Raw genomic sequence first — 20,672 nt, 5'->3', positions numbered from 1 at the left:
GCCTTACCTAACCCATGATCCTCCGCTGGTCTAGATGGCGAGGTAGAGGCAGTGGTAGTTGATGGCGCTGAAAGCGGCGTTGCACTTGAAAAAATTTAGCCAACTAAGACTTATGTATAGATCTGCTACACCTCCGGCCTTACCTAACCCATGCTCCTCCGCTGGTCTAGGTGGAGAGGTAGAGGCGGTGGTAGTCGGTGGCGCCGAAAGCGACGTTACGCTTGAAAAATTCATTATTTTGCTCTGACATTCGCCGAGTCTCGAACTTTGCACGTAGCCAACTAAGACATCTGTATAGATCTGCTACCTTACCTAACCCAGGATCCTCCGCTGACCTAGGTGGAGAGGTAGAGGCGGTGGTAGTCGTTGGCGCCGAAGGCGGCGTTGCACTTGGGGCACTTGCGCTGGCGCGTCTCGTAGCGCGTGCGCAGACAGTCCCAGCAGAACACGTGGAAGCATTTCGTTAGTACTGCGTCCTTGCGTTTCACCTGGAGGAAGGATGGATTGATTTCATTGTATAAATATAATAAAGTTTCTAAACATCTGACGAAATTTTTGTAACTTATCCCTTAGTTGCTTTTTAGACTTTTAAGTATCACAAAAATAAATAGACGCGCAGAAAGAAACAATCTAAATGTCACCCAACAAACATATTAATGTCTTGAATCTGCTGATGCATGGTGACATTAATAAATCAACAAGACTCCGACCGTGCTAAGTTTACACTGACTTCGCAGTGACAATATGCATACTCATAAAGCTTTGGATTCCTCCGAAAACGGTGCCGTCATATTACGGCCGCTATATAGCGTTGACTGACGTCACTAGAACGTTGTCTATGTAAACAAGATGGCGCTGTTTCCTAGACAGCGTTAAGCTTTGGATTCCTCCGAAAACGGTGCCGTAATATGACGGCCGCTATATAGCGTTGAATGACGTCACTAGAACGCTGTCTATGTAAACAAGATGGCGCGGTTTCCTAGACAGCGTTACGTTACGTTGACTGTCAACGTAACGTAAGATGACGGCCGTCATGACGGTGTCGATAGTTTCGTGAACGTTTTATTAGATAGCGGTGACGCGATTTTGAATAAATGACACGAGTTTTGAATAAATGATTCCGTACTACGATTATTTTCCTCTTCTGATGATATTTCATCCTCCAAGTAAATTATAGATGGTCAAGCAAATCTTGTCAGTAGAAAAAGGCGCGAAATTCAAATTTTCTATGGGACGTTATCCCTTCGCGCCTACATTTTTCAAATTTCCCGCTTTGACCTTGGTGGATGACGGTGTGTTATGACGCCGTGGTACTTTCCACATGTCGCCACCGTAAAGACGGCCGTCTTTTGCGGCCGCTATATGGCGGCCGTCATATAACGGCACCGTTTTCGGAGGAATCCAAAGCTTAAGCGGTTATCACACTGGATGCGATTCGCACGTCGATGTGCGAACGGGATGTCGCTATAATAAGCGCATAGTGTTGTCTCGCTCAAACATCGGAGCGACTTGCGATTGACGTAGGTAACACTTATCATGAAAACAGCGTGGTCCAATTCGACGTGAATCAATTTAGGAAAAGGGTATAGCAGAAGTTTGACTAGTGACGCGAATGCTAACTCATCACTAGCCGCTTCCTATAATGTTTACAGTATAAACAATCCCTGATAATGTACCACAGAACAAGTAGAATGGCGATGCGAGCAGGGTACGTGTCGCCGCCGGTTATGAGCAAACGCTCGCATGCTAGTACTCGCCCGCGCTGACCGAAAAACGTAAACTTGCCTTTTGCGCCACAATAACCTTCAGATTAAGAAGCCAGACATCAAATCTGTCTAAAGGAGGCACTCACATTCACCAGGCACACAAGTTTTTACTACCGTTGCGCGAGAAATATGGAAATGTGGAGAGGAACGAGCGGCGACACCGGTTCCGATACTAACTGCGCGCGATAGCCGTTCTAACCTCTTTAATATGTTCTGTGTAATGTACCTTGCACGAAGGGCAGGTGAGCGTCTCCTTGTACTCTCGTATTTCCTCGAGTAGGACCTCGTCCATACTGCTGCCGGCCTGCTCCATTTTCTTCATGCGTTCCGCCTTGCGCCGCAGCACCGCTAGCTCTTCCTAAACATATTCATAGAAAGGGTTTAGGAGCACCAATTAAATGACGGGTGTAGCAGATCTATTTTGAGACGGCTTATGTAATATGGAAAACACCAAGCATGACTATAGCTACCACATTTTTACTAATGTCATGAAATTAGGATAATTATGAAATACCACGAAAATGTGATCGACTTAATTTGACGATCGATTGATTGTTTTTGCACCTCCTAATTAGTTAATAGGAGTTTCTTTTCTCCACTACCTAAAGGTTGTCTGGAAGAGATCGCTCCTTAGCGATAAGGCAGCCTCTTTAGAAAGAAAGAAAATACATTTATTTACGTCAAACTAAACCAGTGAAACGATTAACCTGTCTTCGTGTATTATTTGTGTTGTCATGTACATTTATTCTGTGGTTGTGTGGAGGATTTGTATTGTATTGTATTGATGACTAGCGACCCGCCCCGGCTTTGCACGGGCTAACAAATTATACAAAAACCTTCCTCTTGAATCACTCTATCTACTAAAAAAAACCGCATCAAAATCCGTTGCGTAGTTTTTAATATCTAAGCATACATACAGACAGACAGCGGTAAGCAACTTCGTTTTATACTATGTAGTGATATCAATGATTTAGGCATATAATAGTTATTTTCGATACAAGTGCGAAAAAGAGGAAATTCGAAACGAGTGGCGATAAATTAAAACACGACCGAAGGGAGTGTTTTAAATCGACACGAGTTGCGAATTACCTATTCGCACGTGTATCGAACAACGTTTTACAGTACATATGGCACTTTAAAGTTTCGACATACGCACGAAAAGTGCTATTTTACGCACTAGTGCGGAAAAGTAGCCCCATATGTACTGTAAAAGTCGTTGTGTTGTGACTCACGTGTAATCTCTTAGTTTTGTAAGCTTCCGCCTCGAGCGCGCTCGTTTTCTCCGCGACCACCTGCTGAGCCTCCTTCATCTGTGCGTGGTATTTCTCTGTAACAAACACATTTGGAATTAAATCAAGATTGTCAAGAATGAAGGAATGTCATTTGAACGCGACAATCTTAAGGCAACAAATCTACTTGCGTTTCAGTGCGTAACCTTTTTAGTGTTACGTACCCAAGGGGTAAAAACGGGACCCTATTACTAAGACTTTGCTGTCCGTCTGTCTGTCATCAGGCTGTATCTCATGAACCGTGATAGCTAGGCAGTTGAAATTTTCACAGATGATGTATTTCTGTTGCCGCTATAACAAATACTAAAAACATAATAAAATAAAACACATTTAATTGGGGCGCCCATACAGCAAACGTGATTTCGTTTGCCGTTTTTTATCCATTATTGTTTCAAAAACATTAATCGCTAATTATTGTTACATTTTATTTACTTATTTCGACCTGACTCGATCGAGAAAGCAACAGGAGTGCGTTAAAAAAATTTAAACACAATTTGTCCCGAAACACGCAGAAATTTGTTCCACTTTGAAATTTACTTAAAAGTCGTGAGCCTTTCAAAATTTCGACACAGAAACAGTTTTGCCTTTTCTCTCGCGAGAGAGTCGTATTACCGACTATAGTATACGTGAGTTACGGCAAAATTTACTAGATTGTGAAATAGAGTATTTGACTTTATTTAAAATAAATAATTTCACACCATGCATGAAATAACGCACCAGATAATTATTAGAAAAATATAGATAGCAGTTATTTTTAAGCACAAGTCCTATTTAATAAATCGGATAGAAATATAAAAAGTAGGTGAATTGACCGTGACGTCACTGTGTAATGTTTCATATAAATTCCATATTAGCAAATCGTTTTGACAGTTTAAAAAATAAACTGATTTGACTAGTAGGAAAATACTTATTGTTCCATGAAAGTATTAGTTATAGTTTGTAGCTTTCTAGTAGACCCCGAAGGCTTATCCTATTGTCTATTGTTCAGTAAAACCGCACGTGCTACTTACCTGCAAAAAAGGGTCCTAATTATTCTATTTGGCACCTGAGCGCGGGCTAGTCCAACGCTCAAAAAACCAGTGTAGGTGCGCTCTCCGATAACGCGCCTTTGTTACGCATCTCGATGACACATTTTAGACTGGTTCTGTAGCGTTCGACTCGCCGGCACTCAGTAACCGAAGTACCGATTTTTTATGCAGGTGGTTGTGGCACGTGGCACGAGCGGTTTTTCTTAACAATAGACAATAGGATTAGCCTTCGGGGTCTATTAGAAAGCTACAAACTATACCGAGATGCAGTTTGAGATCGGCGGCGGACTGCGCGGACTCGATGGCCTTCCGCTTGTGCATCTCCATGGCCTGCTGGCGGAGCAGCAGCTCCTTCTCGACGGCGGACGCGTGGTCTGATTACGGCCGCTATATGACGGCACCGCTTTCGTAGGAATCTAAAGCTTTAGGCCTGCTGGCGTGAGTTGCAGCGACATTTACTAGATGTGAAATTGCTCCATCAAATTAGTTACCGAGATGCAGTTTGAGATCGGCGGCGGACTGCGCGGACTCGATGGCCTTCCGCTTGTGCATCTCCATGGCCTGCTGGCGGAGCAGCAGCTCCTTCTCGACGGCGGACAGCGTGGTCTGCAGCAGCCGCTCCTTCTCCTCGAGCCGGCGCGCCACGGCGCCCATCGACTCGATCTGCTGGTCACGAGTCACCACCTGGGGGAAATAGGCTACATGACTAATTTTCATTTATGGTATCAATCGATCGGGTTTGTTTTTAGGATCGAATGTCTATATGGGACCCATTGCATTAAAGTAACACAAAAGTCAGAAATTGTAGTCAAAGGCCGACAGTCGCACTTCACTCGCGAAACGCCCTTAACAAAACGATAAATGAACGTGACGTCAAGGTCTCTGAGAGCCCATCTTGTCGTATGGACAAAATAAGAAAATTGCGTTTTTGTCGGTGAAATATTGCATTTATGTATATACGAGGGGTATTCAAAATATTCTCGGTATGAGAATGAAAACAAACAAGTACGAAAAGTTTGATATTTTTATTTTTCAATATACTCCCCCCCTATGTTCATACACTTAAAAGATCGATCAATTATTTTTTTTAATCCCTCGTAAAAATATTTTTTATCTTTCGTGTAAAAATGCTCCTCCACTGCCGCCTTCAATGCTTCATCGTCAGAAAATTTATTTCCACGCAGATCCTTTTTAAGATTGGGGAGCAAAAAGAAGTCGCTGGGGGCTAAGTCCGGACTATACGGTGGGTGAGTAACAGTTTTAAACCTACGTTCAACAATAGCTGCCTTGGCAATATGAGCAGTATGGACGGGGGCGTTGTCATGCAGAAGCAGAATACCTTTGGTTAACTTTCCTCGCCTCTTTTCTTTAATTACATCCTTTAATTGACGTAGAATGTTAGCGTAGTACTGTCCTGTGATATTTACACCTTTTTCTTTATAATCGATTAGTAATACTCCTTCACAATCCCAAAATATCGTGGCCATGACCTTGCCAGCTGAAGGGATGACCTTGAACTTCTTGGGATGAGCTGAACCCTTAATGTGCCACTGCATGGACTCTTGTTTACTCTCTGGGTCATAATGATGAACCCAGGTTTCATCTCCAGTAACTATTCTTTGCAGCACCTCATCAGGATTTTCACCGCACAGGTCAATAAAATCGGAACAACAAGCTACACGCATGTCTTTTTGAAGCCGAGTCAGCATTCGCGGAACCCATCTTGCACTTACTTTTGACATATTAAGATGGTCATGTATAATATCATGTACGGTACCAATAGAGAGATTGGTTACTTGTGCTATAGATTTTACCTTCACTCGACCATCTTCCAATATAAGTTTTTCCACTTTATCAATATTTTCTTGTGAAGTAGCTACTACAGGCCGGCCAGGTCTAGGGTCATCTTCAATACTCTCCCTTCCGCGTTTAAACTCGCTTGACCACTTTTGAATGGTAGATAAAGAAGGAGCAGACTCACGGTAAACACAATCCATTTCCTCTTTTATGGTTTTTTGATTTTTACCCTGTTTTGTCAAGAATTTTATCACGCATCGATGTTCTAATTTAGTTAACATTGTCAATTCGCACATGATGTTCATGTTTGTTCAGCAATTGCAGAAAAACAAAAGACTATCTCGGTTCGAATTATACTTTTTTTTAATGTCAATGAATAAACCTTAGCGGCCAGTAACGAAAGAAATTTTAGAAGAGGTCGTAAGATATCAATACCGAGAATATTTTGAACGCCCCTCGTAGTTCCTATACAATATTTTTTTTGGATAAAATGTAAGGAATCGAATGATTTCCTTACTTTTTATCGTTTTTGGAAGTTTAAAAAAAAACTTTAATTTTGTAACTTTCAGGTCCTGTATTTTTGTAACATTTCCATATTTTATTTTAATATCTATTTTACTAGATTATGGTATACAATTCAACATGTGTCATCATTCCTATTGAACATTGGAATTTTTATTGATCGATGGCATGGAGCATATATAGGCACTTGCAGTTGGTTACGGCTTTTAACCCCTCGAACACCCTTGTCAAAAATTTGCTACTGAATGAATAACCTTTCAACTGTTAATTACAGTCCAAATTGTCTGGGACGGATACGGGACAAGGCAATTGAGCGGTTAATATAGATTTTAGTATGCGATCGCGCAATAGCCAAACGAACTTAGCCGCTAATTACTTAATAGCAACTTGCAACTGTGGCGTCCTTGAAGCGGTGGCGTCCATCCGGAGCCGATCGCGTCCGGCTTGCGGCCGTACAAATGTGAAATGCGCACCGACTCCGCCCGTTCGGTGTGAATCGTACTATATAGGTTGAATATTGAATAATTTTACGGTTTAGACTGATGTTAGTATGTCGCACAACAGTTTAAATTCGATTAGGTAGAATATGTTTACTGAGATGATTTAAAGACTGGCTACCTTTTCTTGCAGCAGCTGTTTCTCTTCCCTCAGCAGCTTGTGCAGCGAGTTGGCCTTGATCCGCTCGGACATGAGCTTGAAGTTGGCATCGTCCTTCTCTCTCAGCTGTTGGATGAGCCGCGAGTTCTGCTCCTGCATGTCTTCGAACGCTTGCCCGGTCACTTCCATCTCGTTTAGTAACGCTTCTTCTTCCTGAAAGAATACCAATGAGAGTTAATTTTAATTTATGGTATCAATCAATCAGGTTTTTAGGATCAAATGTCTATATGACGCTAGTTACGCACGCTTAATGCCGCGCCACGATATGATCCGACCGGATCGGTACAAGTTCGATCGGTTGATCCGTTGTAATTTTCTAATTTTACTGTCACTTATGTCATGTATTTACTTATGTCGTCATGTTGTATCTTTTTTTTGTATTAGTTGTGTAAATTGTGTGTAATTTTTTTTTTCGGCTTATTTTATGTTTCTTTTTTTTTTGTCTGTTACCTTCCGTGATTATCCTCACTTGATGGTCTCATCGGAAGATCAGCGCTGGAAGTCGCCAGCAACATGCTGAGATGGGGCCATTTCGTGACACTTTATTTTTCACTTTGTTATTTCTATGTATGTCTTTTGTCTGTGTGTTTACGAATAAAAAATTATTCTATTCTATTCTTTCTATTCTATTCTATATGGGACCCATTGCATTAAAGCAATACAAAAGTCAGAAATGATAGTCATAGTCCGACAGTCGTACTTCACTCGCGAAACGCCCCTAACAAATCGCTATATGAACGTGACGTCAAGGTCACTGAGAGCGCATCTTGAAGTATGAACAAAACAAGAAAATTGCATTTTTGTCGGTGAAATATTGCGTTTATGTATATAGTTGCTATACAATCTTTTTGTTGGTAAAATGTGAGGAATCGAATGATATCCTTATTTATTGCGTTTTAGAAAGATAAGAAAAAAAACTTTAATTTTGTAACTTTCAGGTGCTGTATTTTTGTATTATTTCCATATATTTTTTTAATATCTACAATATTGTGATAAATTGCTCATTAGCGATCAATTTTACTAGATTTTGTTATAAAATTCAACATGTGTAATCCCTATGAATGAGAATGCGTCAAGTATTATGGCGCTTGCACAAGTCATGCATTACCAGGCAAAAATTTAAGTTCACGTTCTCATCATGATGGCCTAGAACTGAGCATATCACAAGCACATAAGGTGTTCACACCAACGCTGTTGGTCCTTCAAGTGATTCCAACCTGGTGGTCTAGCATGAGTTGTGTTCTCGCGCGCGACTCCATACTTGAAGTCGCGCAAGATGTATGGAGTCGCGCGCTAGAACGCAACTCATGCTAGACCGCCTGTTATGCCTACGGTCAATTGTGGCTAATTTCGTCATAGGGTCTAATCCGTCCATAAGCGTTTTCCGTCCAAAATCAAATGGATGAATGGATCCTACGCTTGAAAATCTAAGAAATATACGCTCGTGGACGGAATAGCCCCTATGACGGAATTAGCCACGTTGACCTTATAAGATATTAAGGAACGAGTTGTTTAGAAATATGTATTCGCAAATTGCGTCAAACAATTTTGTAATTATAACATGATATTGCACCGCCTACAAGTTATCTGCTTTGCCCGAAGGTTGACTGGTAGAGAATGCATTTTAGCATTAAGTCCGCCTTTTGTACGTTTGTATTTTCATTTGTGCAATAAAGATTAAATAAATAAAATAAATAAACAATCAAACAGACCTCTGGAAATAATAACAGATCAGTTTGAAACAAATTCCGGCATCAGCGCTGCAAAAAATGATAGCAGAAAAGTACTCATTCATTTGTACCAAAAACTTTTAACCGGGATTGTCGGTAGCTTGAGCAGGTTATATGCCTCTTGTAAATAAGGTAGGTAAAAAGAAGTGTGAGAGTACAATTACTTGAACGTGAGTGAAGCAAGTAAAGCACTTAAGGGCGTAGGCAAAGGTTATATAGGGTTGGTGCGTTAGTTTTCGTCCACTCGAGGAAATTTGAATATAAACCTACATTGCTGCACAAATTTGTACGTATTGCAATCCTTAATGTCAAAACAATATATCTATCTACATAAAATAGTAGTTTGTGTTACAAGGGATCAAAATGATAATATTTCCGTCAAGGGCGTATACTGAATCCTGAATGAAGCGATGGATTCTACAATAGAATCCCGAACATAGTGAGGGATTCTAAAGTAGAATCCTGAGCGTAATGAGGGATTCAAGTGTTAACGCCCAAGACGAAATAATTTTGATACCGTGTGACACATACTGCTTTTCACATCAACTATGAGGAAAATAAAAAAATCATAGTGTTGACAATCAGATGCTTAAACAAATTATTTAAGCTAAAAAAATTATGTGCAAAAAAATGTTAAAATAGTGTGCTAGAACAGAACAGTGTTACTTTGCTCCCTCCTAGCAGGGAGGAAAAGTGCCACTTTGACCCCTCCTAGCAGGGAAGAAAAATCTCTTTTCTGAATAGGTGTGAAAATGATATTTCGCAAATAGAAAATAAAAACACAACTATATTATTTGCGAATCTGTCAAGTGGACGAAAACTAGAGCATGGACGGGAACTAGCTTAATGACCCTATATCTTTGGCGTAAGATAAGATAAGATAAGATAGTTTATTCCATAACAATTTTACAATCATGTCGGAAATTTAACTTACAAGCTACTGAATAGGTAGGTACGTAGGTTAGCGAAGCGTGTGTGCTTACTCGGATATGTACCTGTGAGCCGGCGAAGGGGCGGGAGAAGTGCAGCGGGTCTGCGTTAGGGCGCGCGCACGAAAGCTGCTTCTGTAACTCGTACTTCTGCTCTTCTAGTTGCTTGATTTTGCGTAGCGCGTCTTCGTCTGCCAGCCGCCGCTCTCGCTTGCTTTCCTAAACACAAAATATTGGACTCATTAATATAATGCCTTTCGCAATCAATGTCTGGTATCTTTCAGATTACTTTTTTTAAAGTGAGTACTTCTTTAGCGGCGCTGTGCACTTTTTGAAAAAATGTTAAACTCGCGACAGGTCACGTGATCGACAGATTGAAAATTCGTAAGACGGGCACGTGACCTGATCGAAAAACTGTTACAATGTCATTGAGTTTTCACTTCTGCCGGCACTCCCGGAGTGCAATCCGTTGTTTTTTTGTTAAAAATGACTAATAACAATGATATCTGCGATCCCGGGCACGCAGCGTCTTAAATTGTTTTTAGGGTTCCGTACCTGAAGGTTATTACACTTATTACTAAGACTCCATTGTCCGTCTGTCTGTCCATCTGTCTGTCACCAGGCTGTATCTCATGAACCGCGATAGCTAGACAGTTTAAATTTTCACAGATGATGTATTTCTGTTATCGCTATAACAACAAATACTAAAAACAAAATAAAATAAATATTTCAGTGGGGCTCCCATACAACAAACGTGATTTTTTGCCGTTTCTTGCGTAATGGTACGGAACCCTAGGTGTGCGAGTCCGACTCGCACTTGGCCGGTTTCATACTTCGTAGAATAATAGAAGGCAAGGAAGCGTAGGGATGGCCGTATGGCCACACGTTGGGTGGTCAGAATAACGCCACACTGCAGGCTAGTATGCACTGGGCCCAGCACAGGGTGGCCTGGAGAGCACTGGTGAAGAGTGCCCACAATCGTCACGTCCCTCAGCCATGAGGTTACGACAAGAGAAGAATAATAGAAAGAGAAGTGTATATCAGTATCAGTACCTGCATCATCTTGGTCTTTGGTCCCTCTGCCTGAGGTTACGACAAGGAAGAGAAGAATAATAGAAAAAGAAGTGTATATCAGTATCAGTACCTGCATCATCTTGGTCTTTGGTCCCTCAGCCTGAGGTTACGACAAGGAAGAGAAGAATAATAGAAAGAGAAGTGTGTATCAGTACCTGCATCATCTTGGTCTTTGGTCCCTCAGCCTGAGGTTACGACAAGGAAGAGAAGTATAATAGAAAGAGAAGTGTATATCAGTACCTGCATCATCTTGGTCTTCTGGCGGTGGTCCTCCAGCTCCTGGCGCGCCTTGCGCTCGGCCGCCATCAGCTGCACCTTGTCGCGCTGCTCCTTGCTCACGCCCTTGTACATGTCCAGGAGCAGCTTCAGCTCTTTCTGCTCGTTCACCGCTTTCCTGGAAACGTATCCAAACGATAAGGAGATATTCACCGCCCAAGATACAAGAAAAAAAAAGGGAATTAAATTTTCTCTAACAGTTATTTGAAAAACAAAAAAATGCGTTAAAAGCGATGTCGCTAGAAACGGTATGACTGTATGTAAAAATAGTCATAGAAGATATATACAACCAACCAACATCGTGAGCTAACAAAACTAACCCCATAACGTAAGGTTCAGATTCCTCTGAATTGGGCATTCAGACGAGAATAGTTTTCGTAAAAACAGATGCCTGGACAAGTTATTGGGGTTGCCAAAAGCTATATTAAAAACGGGTCACCCATGTATTTTAAGTCGAAAACGCTCGACATGTTTCACTCAGTACTGAGGAGTGTCATCAGGAACTTGCGTCAACGCAATTTCCTAAGGTTCCTAGCTGATGGTGGCGGTTTCTAATATATTTAATATGTAGGTACAGAATTACAGACATGTACGGAAATTTTGTTATTAAAATTGTCAAAAGCTACTCCCGGGGTCCTCTATGACGCTAAGTCCTAAGCTAAGGAGGCTAGTGGTTGAGGGACGTTACTTGAGTTGCTGCTTGAGGTCCTTGATGAGCAGGTCCTGCTCCTGCAGCCTGGCCCTCGAGTGGTCCTTGGCGGCGGCCGACTTGGCCTCCGCCGCGCCGCCCGCCGCCGCCGCCGCCGCCGCCGCCGCCGCCGCCGCTTCCTCGCCCTGCCAAAACAGAACGTGATGTTATTTTTCTCAAAAATGGACGGCAAAGTCGACGTTGCCGGTTAAAAAATAGGACGCGAAGTGCGTAGTTTATGGTCATTCAAAAAATTAAAAAGTTAAAAACATTGCAGTCTCGATTTCGGGACTGCAATGTTGCATACAAATTCCATTATTTAACGAGTTCCAAACTTTTTAAACCTTTAAATGGCCATATCAAATGAAGGTATAGGTCCCTTAAACAGCCAAACAGATGGATCAGCACTTTTTATTATAAAGCCTATAACAGACTATCGCACCGCACCGCGACCTTGGAGCGTCGCACTCATAAGTGAGAGCGAGAAACCGATATCTCTTTCTCGCTCTTACTTATGGGTGCGACGTTCCAAGGTCGCGGTGCGGTGCGATAGTCTGTTACAGGCTTAATGTTGGTACCGCGACTATTTAGGTGTCTCAAATAGGTTGGCGTATTTTCAGCAGAAAAATACACATATTTTTTTTTTTAAAGGCGGTTAGCTAATTTTTTTAATGGTTGTATTTTTTTCTGTGAAAATTAATGGAAAATTAGAACGTTGCTTCTGTAAGTTCTGTAAAATATTTCTATTTCTTGCACCATTTTTGAGAAAAGCACTATACTCCCAAGGTCGTCCGTTTAAAACGAATCCTCAGCCAGCAAGTAGCTACTTCCGAACCTCGACAATAATGTACTATTACACTTCCTTTGCGTGCTCCGCACAGCCATAACACTAGGCCATACGACGGACCTGTATCCTGTGTCGCTCGGTGATAAGGTTGATTTTTATCGACAAATTTGCAGCTGGCTACATTCAGAGTTTGCCATATATTAATTTATCATTTTAGGTCATACCATACATTAATTTATCATCTGGTATATTTTTTTAAGGAAAATTAAATTTAAAACATATTTGCACATAATCACTAAAATAACTAAGAAATACAAGCCTATAACTATACTAACTATACATAAGTAAAACTAAACCTAACCTAACCTAACCGCATTGTTCCCGGCGAAAAGGTGTCCATCACGCTAGCCGCATTTCTGCATTGAATAGCGATAGACAACCTCTGCGCTAGGAACGACCCGGGGCGGGGGTCGAGACCCCTCTCCACCCCTCTCTCTGGTGTATAGGAAAGGAACATACTTTCTGGCAGGGATCGGAACCGGTTTTTTGCAAAAACTTCCGAAATAACCATATTTTTCGAATTATTTTATACTCGAAATGTAGGACTCAGTTGTGTGTTTAGGTAACGACTTCGTATTATTAGATCGCTCAATTAGAAATGAAATAATTAGCAAAGAAAGAAAAAATACCGTTTTCGTTTCCATACGAAAAATACCGGTATCCGATCCCTGCTTTCTGGATATAAAACAATAATAAATATCTGGGTGACCGAGCTTCGCTCGGAAAACATGAAAAAACTCGAAATTGCGCGTTTTCCCAGAGATAAGACCTAGCTAGATCGATTTTTCGCCCCCAAAAACCCCCATATAGTAAATTTCATCGAAATCGTTAGAGCCGTTTCCGAGATATATATATATATATATATAAACAAGAATTGCTCGTTTAAAGGTATTAGATAACCGTCGTACCTCTGGATCGGGCTCCTCCTTTTTGACGGCGAGCGGTTTTTCATCGTGCGCGTCCGCCGTCGTGCTCGGCCGCGCGCCCGCCTCCTCCAACTCTTTACGCACCTACACAAACACTTGTATTAAGTACACTGAACCGCTAACTTGTTCATCCAAGTCTTGTTCAATAGTGGAAAACTTATTTCTATCTTAAGACGAAACAGGTGCTGAGATTTAAATATTTTAGGTAAATATACCCATCTCGCTAACGGAAGCGGCTCCTAAAACTAGTGCGATAAGGACACGGCGAAAAATCCTGCGTAAAAATCTCAAAAATCGAGGTTTCGTACGCTTCGCTCTTAATTGATAAACTCAGACTATATCAGAAATATTGGACTCGAATCTGTACTGACTGATGCATTACCACTATTACCAGCTATAACCAACTGATCGCTCAACCAATTACAAGTAACAAAGAAAAATATTTTGAGGCAATTTTACACAAATCGACCTAGTGCCAATAATAGACACAGTAAGCTCAAAACCTAAGTCTTAAAATATCAACAAACTTTAAATGTGCTCCTTCCATGAACGTTAAAATAATACACGTCGATATTTTCATCATCAATGCAATTTTTTCAGCATTTGCTAACTTTTAAACTGATGTGTTGTAAGAAACATACCTTATTTAACTCTTGACTAGTATCCTTATATTTCCGCTTGTACCGATGCACCTCCCCCTTCAGCTGCTGGTTGTGGTTCTGCAGCGACGTGATGAGATGCCTCATCTCTCTGTTGATCGGGCCGGTCTGTTCATTTGCTGCTAAGTTTTGCTCGAACTCTATGCGGAGCATCTCATACTCTTTCCGCAGTTGCCCGAGAACATCTTCTAGTTGGATCATCTCGGCTCTGAGGGCTTTTTGTCTGGCTAGCTCTTCACTCTGAAATATTAGTGAGAATTAGTGTCCGACCGAAACATGTTTTTTTGCCGAAACCGAATGTTCGGCTTTGGCTCTAGTTTCGGCCGAAACCGAAACTTTTGAAGACTTGTTAAAATCGTTGAAAAAATGTGATAAAACCGCTTCTAACTCATATTAAGGGGCTGTCAACACCCAATGTCCTTGAAATTGATGTTACTTAAGGGGCTCCGCCACGCCAATGACCTTCGATCTGAATCCCTTAGTTTTCTTATGTTTTTTGTAGCTTATCATATTAACATCAACGGCTTTAAGCAATATAGTATTCCATATTTACTTCAAAGTTGATTGTCTTCGAGATGTTATGTTTGGCATCAAAGGTGAACAATTTTGTGTCTGAAATTAAAATCAATTTGTCAAAACATTTACATATACCTAAACCGCTAACGAGTAATATTACACAAGTAATCCACATTTATTTTTATTTAAATAGTTTTCTTATTATTCCCTTGAGCGCTGGAGGCCTAGCGGTGAGTAAGAGCGTGCGACTTTCAATCCAAAGGTCGCAGGTACAAACACTACAAACCCCGGCTCGTACCAATGAGTTTTTCGGAACTTAAAAAAAATTCTGTATACATAAATCAGTAGGTATATGTATTAATACTATTAATATTGTTGTCCTATGTACTTGTTCCACAACTTTTGGTCTTTGTCACATAGTTTAGTTTCATAGAACGAAGTACCATTGCGTATGTTTCGGCCCGGCCGAAAGGTTCGGCCGTTTTTTGGCCGAAACCGAAACTACGGCCGAAACATGATTTTTTGGCCGAAACCGAACCTTCGGTCGGACACTAGTAAGAATTAGTCAAGTAAATCATTTCTTTCGACATGATCACACTGTTTGGTCGCCATAGTGACCAGCGACTGCTTATGAGATATATGCTTACGAGCTAGAGCGAGAGCGATAGATAGCACACCTGTATTTTGTGCGTCCCGCGAAATAAATGGCAAAGTGATACAAAACCTATCCGGCCGCCGAATATTGGGCCGGCGGAACGATACCTACATTTTGGTTTTACAGGTGCGCATTATGCAGGTTTTGACCTGTTTCGCGGTGAAATTTCGCGCGCACTGTTTCCGGCCGGGTGTCCATGCATCATCATCATCAACTAGGAACGTACCTCCATCATCTCAATCTGGCGCATGTGCAGGTTCTTGGCGTTCTGCAGCTGCAGCCGCGTGTCGTCGAGCGCGGTCTTCATCTGCATGGACTCGTTGTACAGCACCGAGAACTGGCTCTGAAGGCACTTGTACTCCGTTGTCTCCACTATCACCGACTCTGGCAGTTGACGGATCTGAGCAGAAGAGTACATCGTTATATGGAGCAAGCATGAACTGTAGGATGCAGCATAGAAGCTTGAAACGACAATTAAGTGAATTATCCTCAGTTGATCTTATGTGATAATCTGTACAAGATTATAACATTCAAGTTTCTAACAATGGCACTGACATGAATTTACGCGACTGAAGTACATAATTGAAGATAGATTGTTGACTGCGATTCTAACAATTAGTTATGGAAATAGCAATAAAAGGTAAAGGAATTTTTGCTCCTCCAACTAACAAACGCCTCGTATATCCTCAAGTTTAGCGGCTGCTATGGTGGAAACACGCTATTCACTCACATCCATTTTCAGCTTCTCAACTTCCTTTAAAGCATTCCTGTGTTGCCTGTGTAAGCGATCCAACTCCGCCAGCCGGTTATTAGCCAACTCCCGTTGTTTCTCCAACTCGGAGCAGCTATATCCTCAAGTTTAGCGGCCGCTATGGAGGAAACTCCCCACCCAGGACACATAGGACACAAATAGGACAGTTCAAAATACTCACATCCATTTTCAGCTTCTCAACCTCCTTTAAAGCATCCCTGTGTTGCCTGTGCAGCCGGTCCAACTCCGCCAGCCAGTTATTAGCCAACTCCCTCTGTTCCTCCAACTCTGAGCAGCTATATCCTCAAGTCTAGCGGCTGCTATGGTGGAAACTCCCCACCCAGAACACAAATAGGACAGTTCAAAATACTCACATCCATTTTCAGCTTCTCAACCTCCTTCAAAGCATCCCTGTGTTGCCTGTGCAGCCGGTCCAACTCCGCCAGCCGGTTGTTAGCCAACTCCCTCTGTTCCTCCAGCTCGGCCGCGACGTCCTCGAGCTTGGCGGCCGCCGCGCTGGACACGGCGGGCGCGGGCGCGGCGGCGGCGGGCGGCGCGCCGGCCTGGTGGTAGCTCTTCAGCTTCTCGATGGCCTCCGCAAGGTGGTTCTCTAGCTTGTCATTGCGGGACCGGATCTGAGGAACACATTTGAACGTCTGAATAGTTAGTTTCTTTACAAAAATTCGTACTTATTGAGTTATAGTTTGGCCTAGGTATCATTTCAAACACAGACATCTTTGTCTTACGCTATTACTAGTAGCCAAAAACAAGGGAAGAGTATAATTTTCCTGATTCTTACTATCAAGTTGTGTTTGCCAATGCCAGACTATGTACAAATGTTTTATTTATTTATTGTATAAATGTTAATTTAATAATTTCAAATGTTTATTTTTGGTTGACACAACACTAACCAATAATACCTTTTGTGTTTAGTAATAAATTAACTTCATCTAAATTCTGTTTTTTTTTAGCCGTAAGGAGTGTGTGTGTCCCGTCTTGCCCCCGGCTGGTCCTTTTCGATTTAACAACTGGAAATGTTTGGACAACTCCTTGCACCGTTTAACCTTATAGAGATTTAACCACCTACCTTTAACAACTCATACTGGAGATCATCAATTTGGTTCTTAAGCTCTGCGTTCTCTGTATCCCGACTGTTCACAGCGTCTTGCAGCTGAGCGACTCGGAGCGTCATGGCGTGGTGCTTCTCATGCAGCGCGGTGCACTGCGCCTGCAGGCGGCGGCTCTCTGCTGTCACCTCGACGTTGGTCGCGCGGATGGTTTCGTCCAAGGATGGGGCGCCCTCTGTACACACATTATTTAGTGTAATCACGTTAAACCAATAGATAGGTAGGATAGGTTCATTAGGTTGCTTCAGATGCCCGAAGAGCAAACTATCCAAAAATAGGAGCTTAGGAGCCCCACCCGTCGACTCAGGGAACGAGACATTGATTTTTCACAATTCACGATATGCCTAGGAATTTCATGATCTGCCTGATTTTACGTTCGGCCGCCGACATCTACAACTAGAATGGAGTCTAAACTAAGTCTGCAGTCTGCACTGACTTTGACAGAACAATGTGATTAGCCCTTGGCACTATTACTAGTTGATAAAATATAACTTGCGTTGATTCATCATACCAGTTGTTCTGGAACAACTACTATGTAAATTATTCTTTATCATTAATTATGAATTTATGATCAATGCAAATTATACACACATACATATAATTATAGCATCCTAGAAATTTGTCATGATATGGAATAAAGATATCATTGAAATTGTATAAACTAATCTTAGATAAGAGACTGAAAGGACAGAGTATAAACCTATAAACATACATAATTGACAGTTATTGCACCGGCACATAGTCATTTCCTAACAGGTTTTACTAGTGTTATTTAATAACCAATTAAATGCCTGCAAAGCAGGCAATATAAATAAACTTCAAGCTATAACCATTATCAATGAAATTTTCCTACACAAAAGCACCTTCTATTAGCTCTACTATAAATACTACAGCAAAGAACATACCCTCGGCTTCTCCTTTAATAGCCCTCCATATCTTCTCATTCCTCTGTTGCAGCCGATCAAATGCCTGCAGAACCTTGGCTACCGCTCGTTTGCTCACTTGCACCCGGTTGGCTAACTGGGCGTCCAGTTCCTCCTTGTCCCAAGTTGATAATTGCATGAGGAATGATGTTGTAGCTTCATTTTCATCTGGAATTGACGTAATATGTTGATAAAGTATACACTGTTAATATAAGTAGTTGGAACATGTTTTAGTGACTTAACATCTTAACATTGTGGTAAGGTGACATAAAAACTTCACCTAAACTCAGTGTTCATTCACAAAAACATGTTACCATGTTAAAATTTACTTCCATTAACATTTAGCTGGTCTCGAAAGTTTTTTTCATGTTTGAAATTTAACCCTAACAAACAGAAAAATAATTTGTAAAAAAAAGAGGTGTTTAAAAGTAAAGACTAACGTTATTCATAAACGTCTGCTAAGTTATGCTAAGTTAATCAGGTGATGATCATCTTTTGTCCCTCTATGGCATAACGACAGGTAGGGACAAATGATGATCAACTGATTGCATAATGCCAATACAAAATAATAAACAAAGAGAAATTATAATAATTAATACATCTTTCAACCAAAGATTATAAATCCATAATTACTATAAAATGTTAAATACTATTGAATATGTGAATACTATTTACCATGTACATTTACAAAGAAGAAGATGGCATGTGCAACAGTGCCGTCGTATCAGAAATTCATAAAAACAAGATATTCAATAGTATTTATAGTATAAAAGACCATGTTAGCTTGATGTTATATAGTAGTTTACTTTTATTTTCTGACTCATCAGCAGTCTCAGCGTCAAATCTCTGCAGCAGCACCCTGATGTCTTCATTCAGCAAGTTCCAGTATCGGTTGACAACACACAGTACGGCATCATCCTGAGTTTGTCGCTTCTCTAGCTGTTCAATCCGAGCCCGCAATTCTGCTTCACACCTATGGCGCTGTTCTATTCTCTGTGAATATTCAAGGTACATTGAAATAACTGTAAATAGAAATTATAACTTATAAATGAACATCATTATAATTATTGTGATAGGATCAAATTAGACCATTTTCCTCTATTGATGTTACTATAGTTCGTTTTTTATATCATTAGAAATAAGGTAAACAATCTTGATGTGTCTTTTAATTGAAAAACACATTTAAAAATAAGTTACGGCAAATATGTAACAATTATGAATCTAATACGATCATTTATATTCTTCTGTTTTCATAAGTAATAGTTACTGATTTTTAAAAAGCGTTTTTCATTTAAAAGACATGTCAAGATCGCTTACCTTTAGAATTAGAAAGAACTTGAAATCTTTCTAATGCTAAAAAAACGAACTATAATGTAAAAAACTTCACACATTTGGTTCATAACCATGTTTATTTCTATTGCACTACCTATTTGGCAGAACTTGATGTCAATATTAAGAGCAGTTTACTCATATTTTGTCTTTAATTGCTGTATTTCTTATTTTAGATTATCTTATTAGCCTTTTTTTAATGAAACATCAGTAAAACTCTATATGAATAGGTAGTGTTTGTTGAAGATTGCATTGTCAATCAGCTGATTGTGTCATTGTTTCATCTAATTTGTGAGCATCTGGTTATTAGTTAACATGACAATAGAGGATTATACATTACCTGAGCTAACTTTTTATTCTGAAATTGAAGGACTTTGATGTCCATTTCCTCCAGAGTGGACACTGGCCCAATGAGGTGAGGTTCAAAATGAACCTTTTTGATCGGGGGCTGGCCACTGCCGTTGCCCCCATCATCTGCTCCACGCTTAGACATCCTGAACTAAAACATAAGTACAAGAAATTATGCTTTCAAATATGTTTAATTACGAAAGTTTAGCATCAAACTATTGATCTATGTTATTCGACCAAATCACGAGTACACGGATTACTTTCTATTGTTAGATAGTTACATGCAATCGTTATTTGACTGGGTTATGCATACCTGCTTGTCAATATTGACAGTCTGGAAATAGTAGCTTTAATTGGATTGTTCTTTCTCATTAGATACAGAATTTAGAATAGCTATTAAAATACCTATCATTGTGGTAAATATGATGTTAATTGAGCTTATTTGAGTATAAAAAACTGGTTGTCCGTCCGCAACCACCTCTTCACCCAAACGAAGACGTCTTTACAGTAATGTTGCCAAGGTAAAAAAATCAAGAAGCTGTTTTTCGCAACTGTTGCACAAAAACGCTAAAAATAAGTTAAAATCAGTTTATTTTGCATTTTAATTGTTAAAATCAGTTTCTTTTGCATTGTAATTTTTAATCCTCGAATATTTCAAGAGAATTAAGGTTTTAAGGTGGCAATAGAAATTGGAAGTGCTGCCATCTATACGATATCATCAGACATTTTCAATGCCGCTGGTTTTCAAATAATTTTACAAGCACCGCGATAGCATAAAAGTAACTTTTTGTGAATTTAATCACAAAATAAACGGGATTTACACCCACAGCCGATG

The 20,672-nt window shown here is 40.6% G+C and overlaps 2 protein-coding genes across 2 annotated transcripts in view; both read right to left on the bottom strand.

Moving 5' to 3' along the window:
* Nucleotides 1–300: 300 nt before the first annotated feature.
* LOC134648710 (E3 ubiquitin-protein ligase Bre1) lies at nucleotides 301–20,357 on the bottom strand. Its single transcript, XM_063503219.1, has 17 exons — nucleotides 20,151–20,357; nucleotides 19,830–19,988; nucleotides 18,967–19,153; nucleotides 18,143–18,328; nucleotides 17,198–17,412; nucleotides 16,485–16,745; nucleotides 15,586–15,759; nucleotides 14,171–14,428; nucleotides 13,512–13,613; nucleotides 11,757–11,902; nucleotides 11,033–11,186; nucleotides 9,785–9,937; nucleotides 7,021–7,212; nucleotides 4,575–4,767; nucleotides 2,999–3,093; nucleotides 1,993–2,124; nucleotides 301–488 (listed from the first exon to the last, which is right to left on the bottom strand). The coding sequence occupies exons 2-17, from the start codon at nucleotides 19,980–19,982 to the stop codon at nucleotides 336–338; spliced, it is 2,754 nt and encodes a 917-aa protein (XP_063359289.1). The 5' UTR covers nucleotides 19,983–19,988; nucleotides 20,151–20,357; the 3' UTR covers nucleotides 301–335.
* The window catches only part of LOC134648683 (mitogen-activated protein kinase ERK-A), a 182,272-nt gene continuing 178,275 nt past the window's right edge, over nucleotides 16,676–20,672 (bottom strand). The window contains exon 9 of the mRNA XM_063503187.1: nucleotides 16,676–16,685. The gene's annotated coding sequence lies outside the window, so the exon portion shown is untranslated. The remainder of the gene's footprint in view (nucleotides 16,686–20,672) is intronic.

The sequence above is a fragment of the Cydia amplana genome, chromosome 6 (assembly GCF_948474715.1).
Source record: "Cydia amplana chromosome 6, ilCydAmpl1.1, whole genome shotgun sequence".
Taxonomy (NCBI): Eukaryota; Metazoa; Arthropoda; class Insecta; order Lepidoptera; family Tortricidae; genus Cydia; species Cydia amplana.
This window is presented reverse-complemented; position numbering and strand designations above follow the sequence as displayed.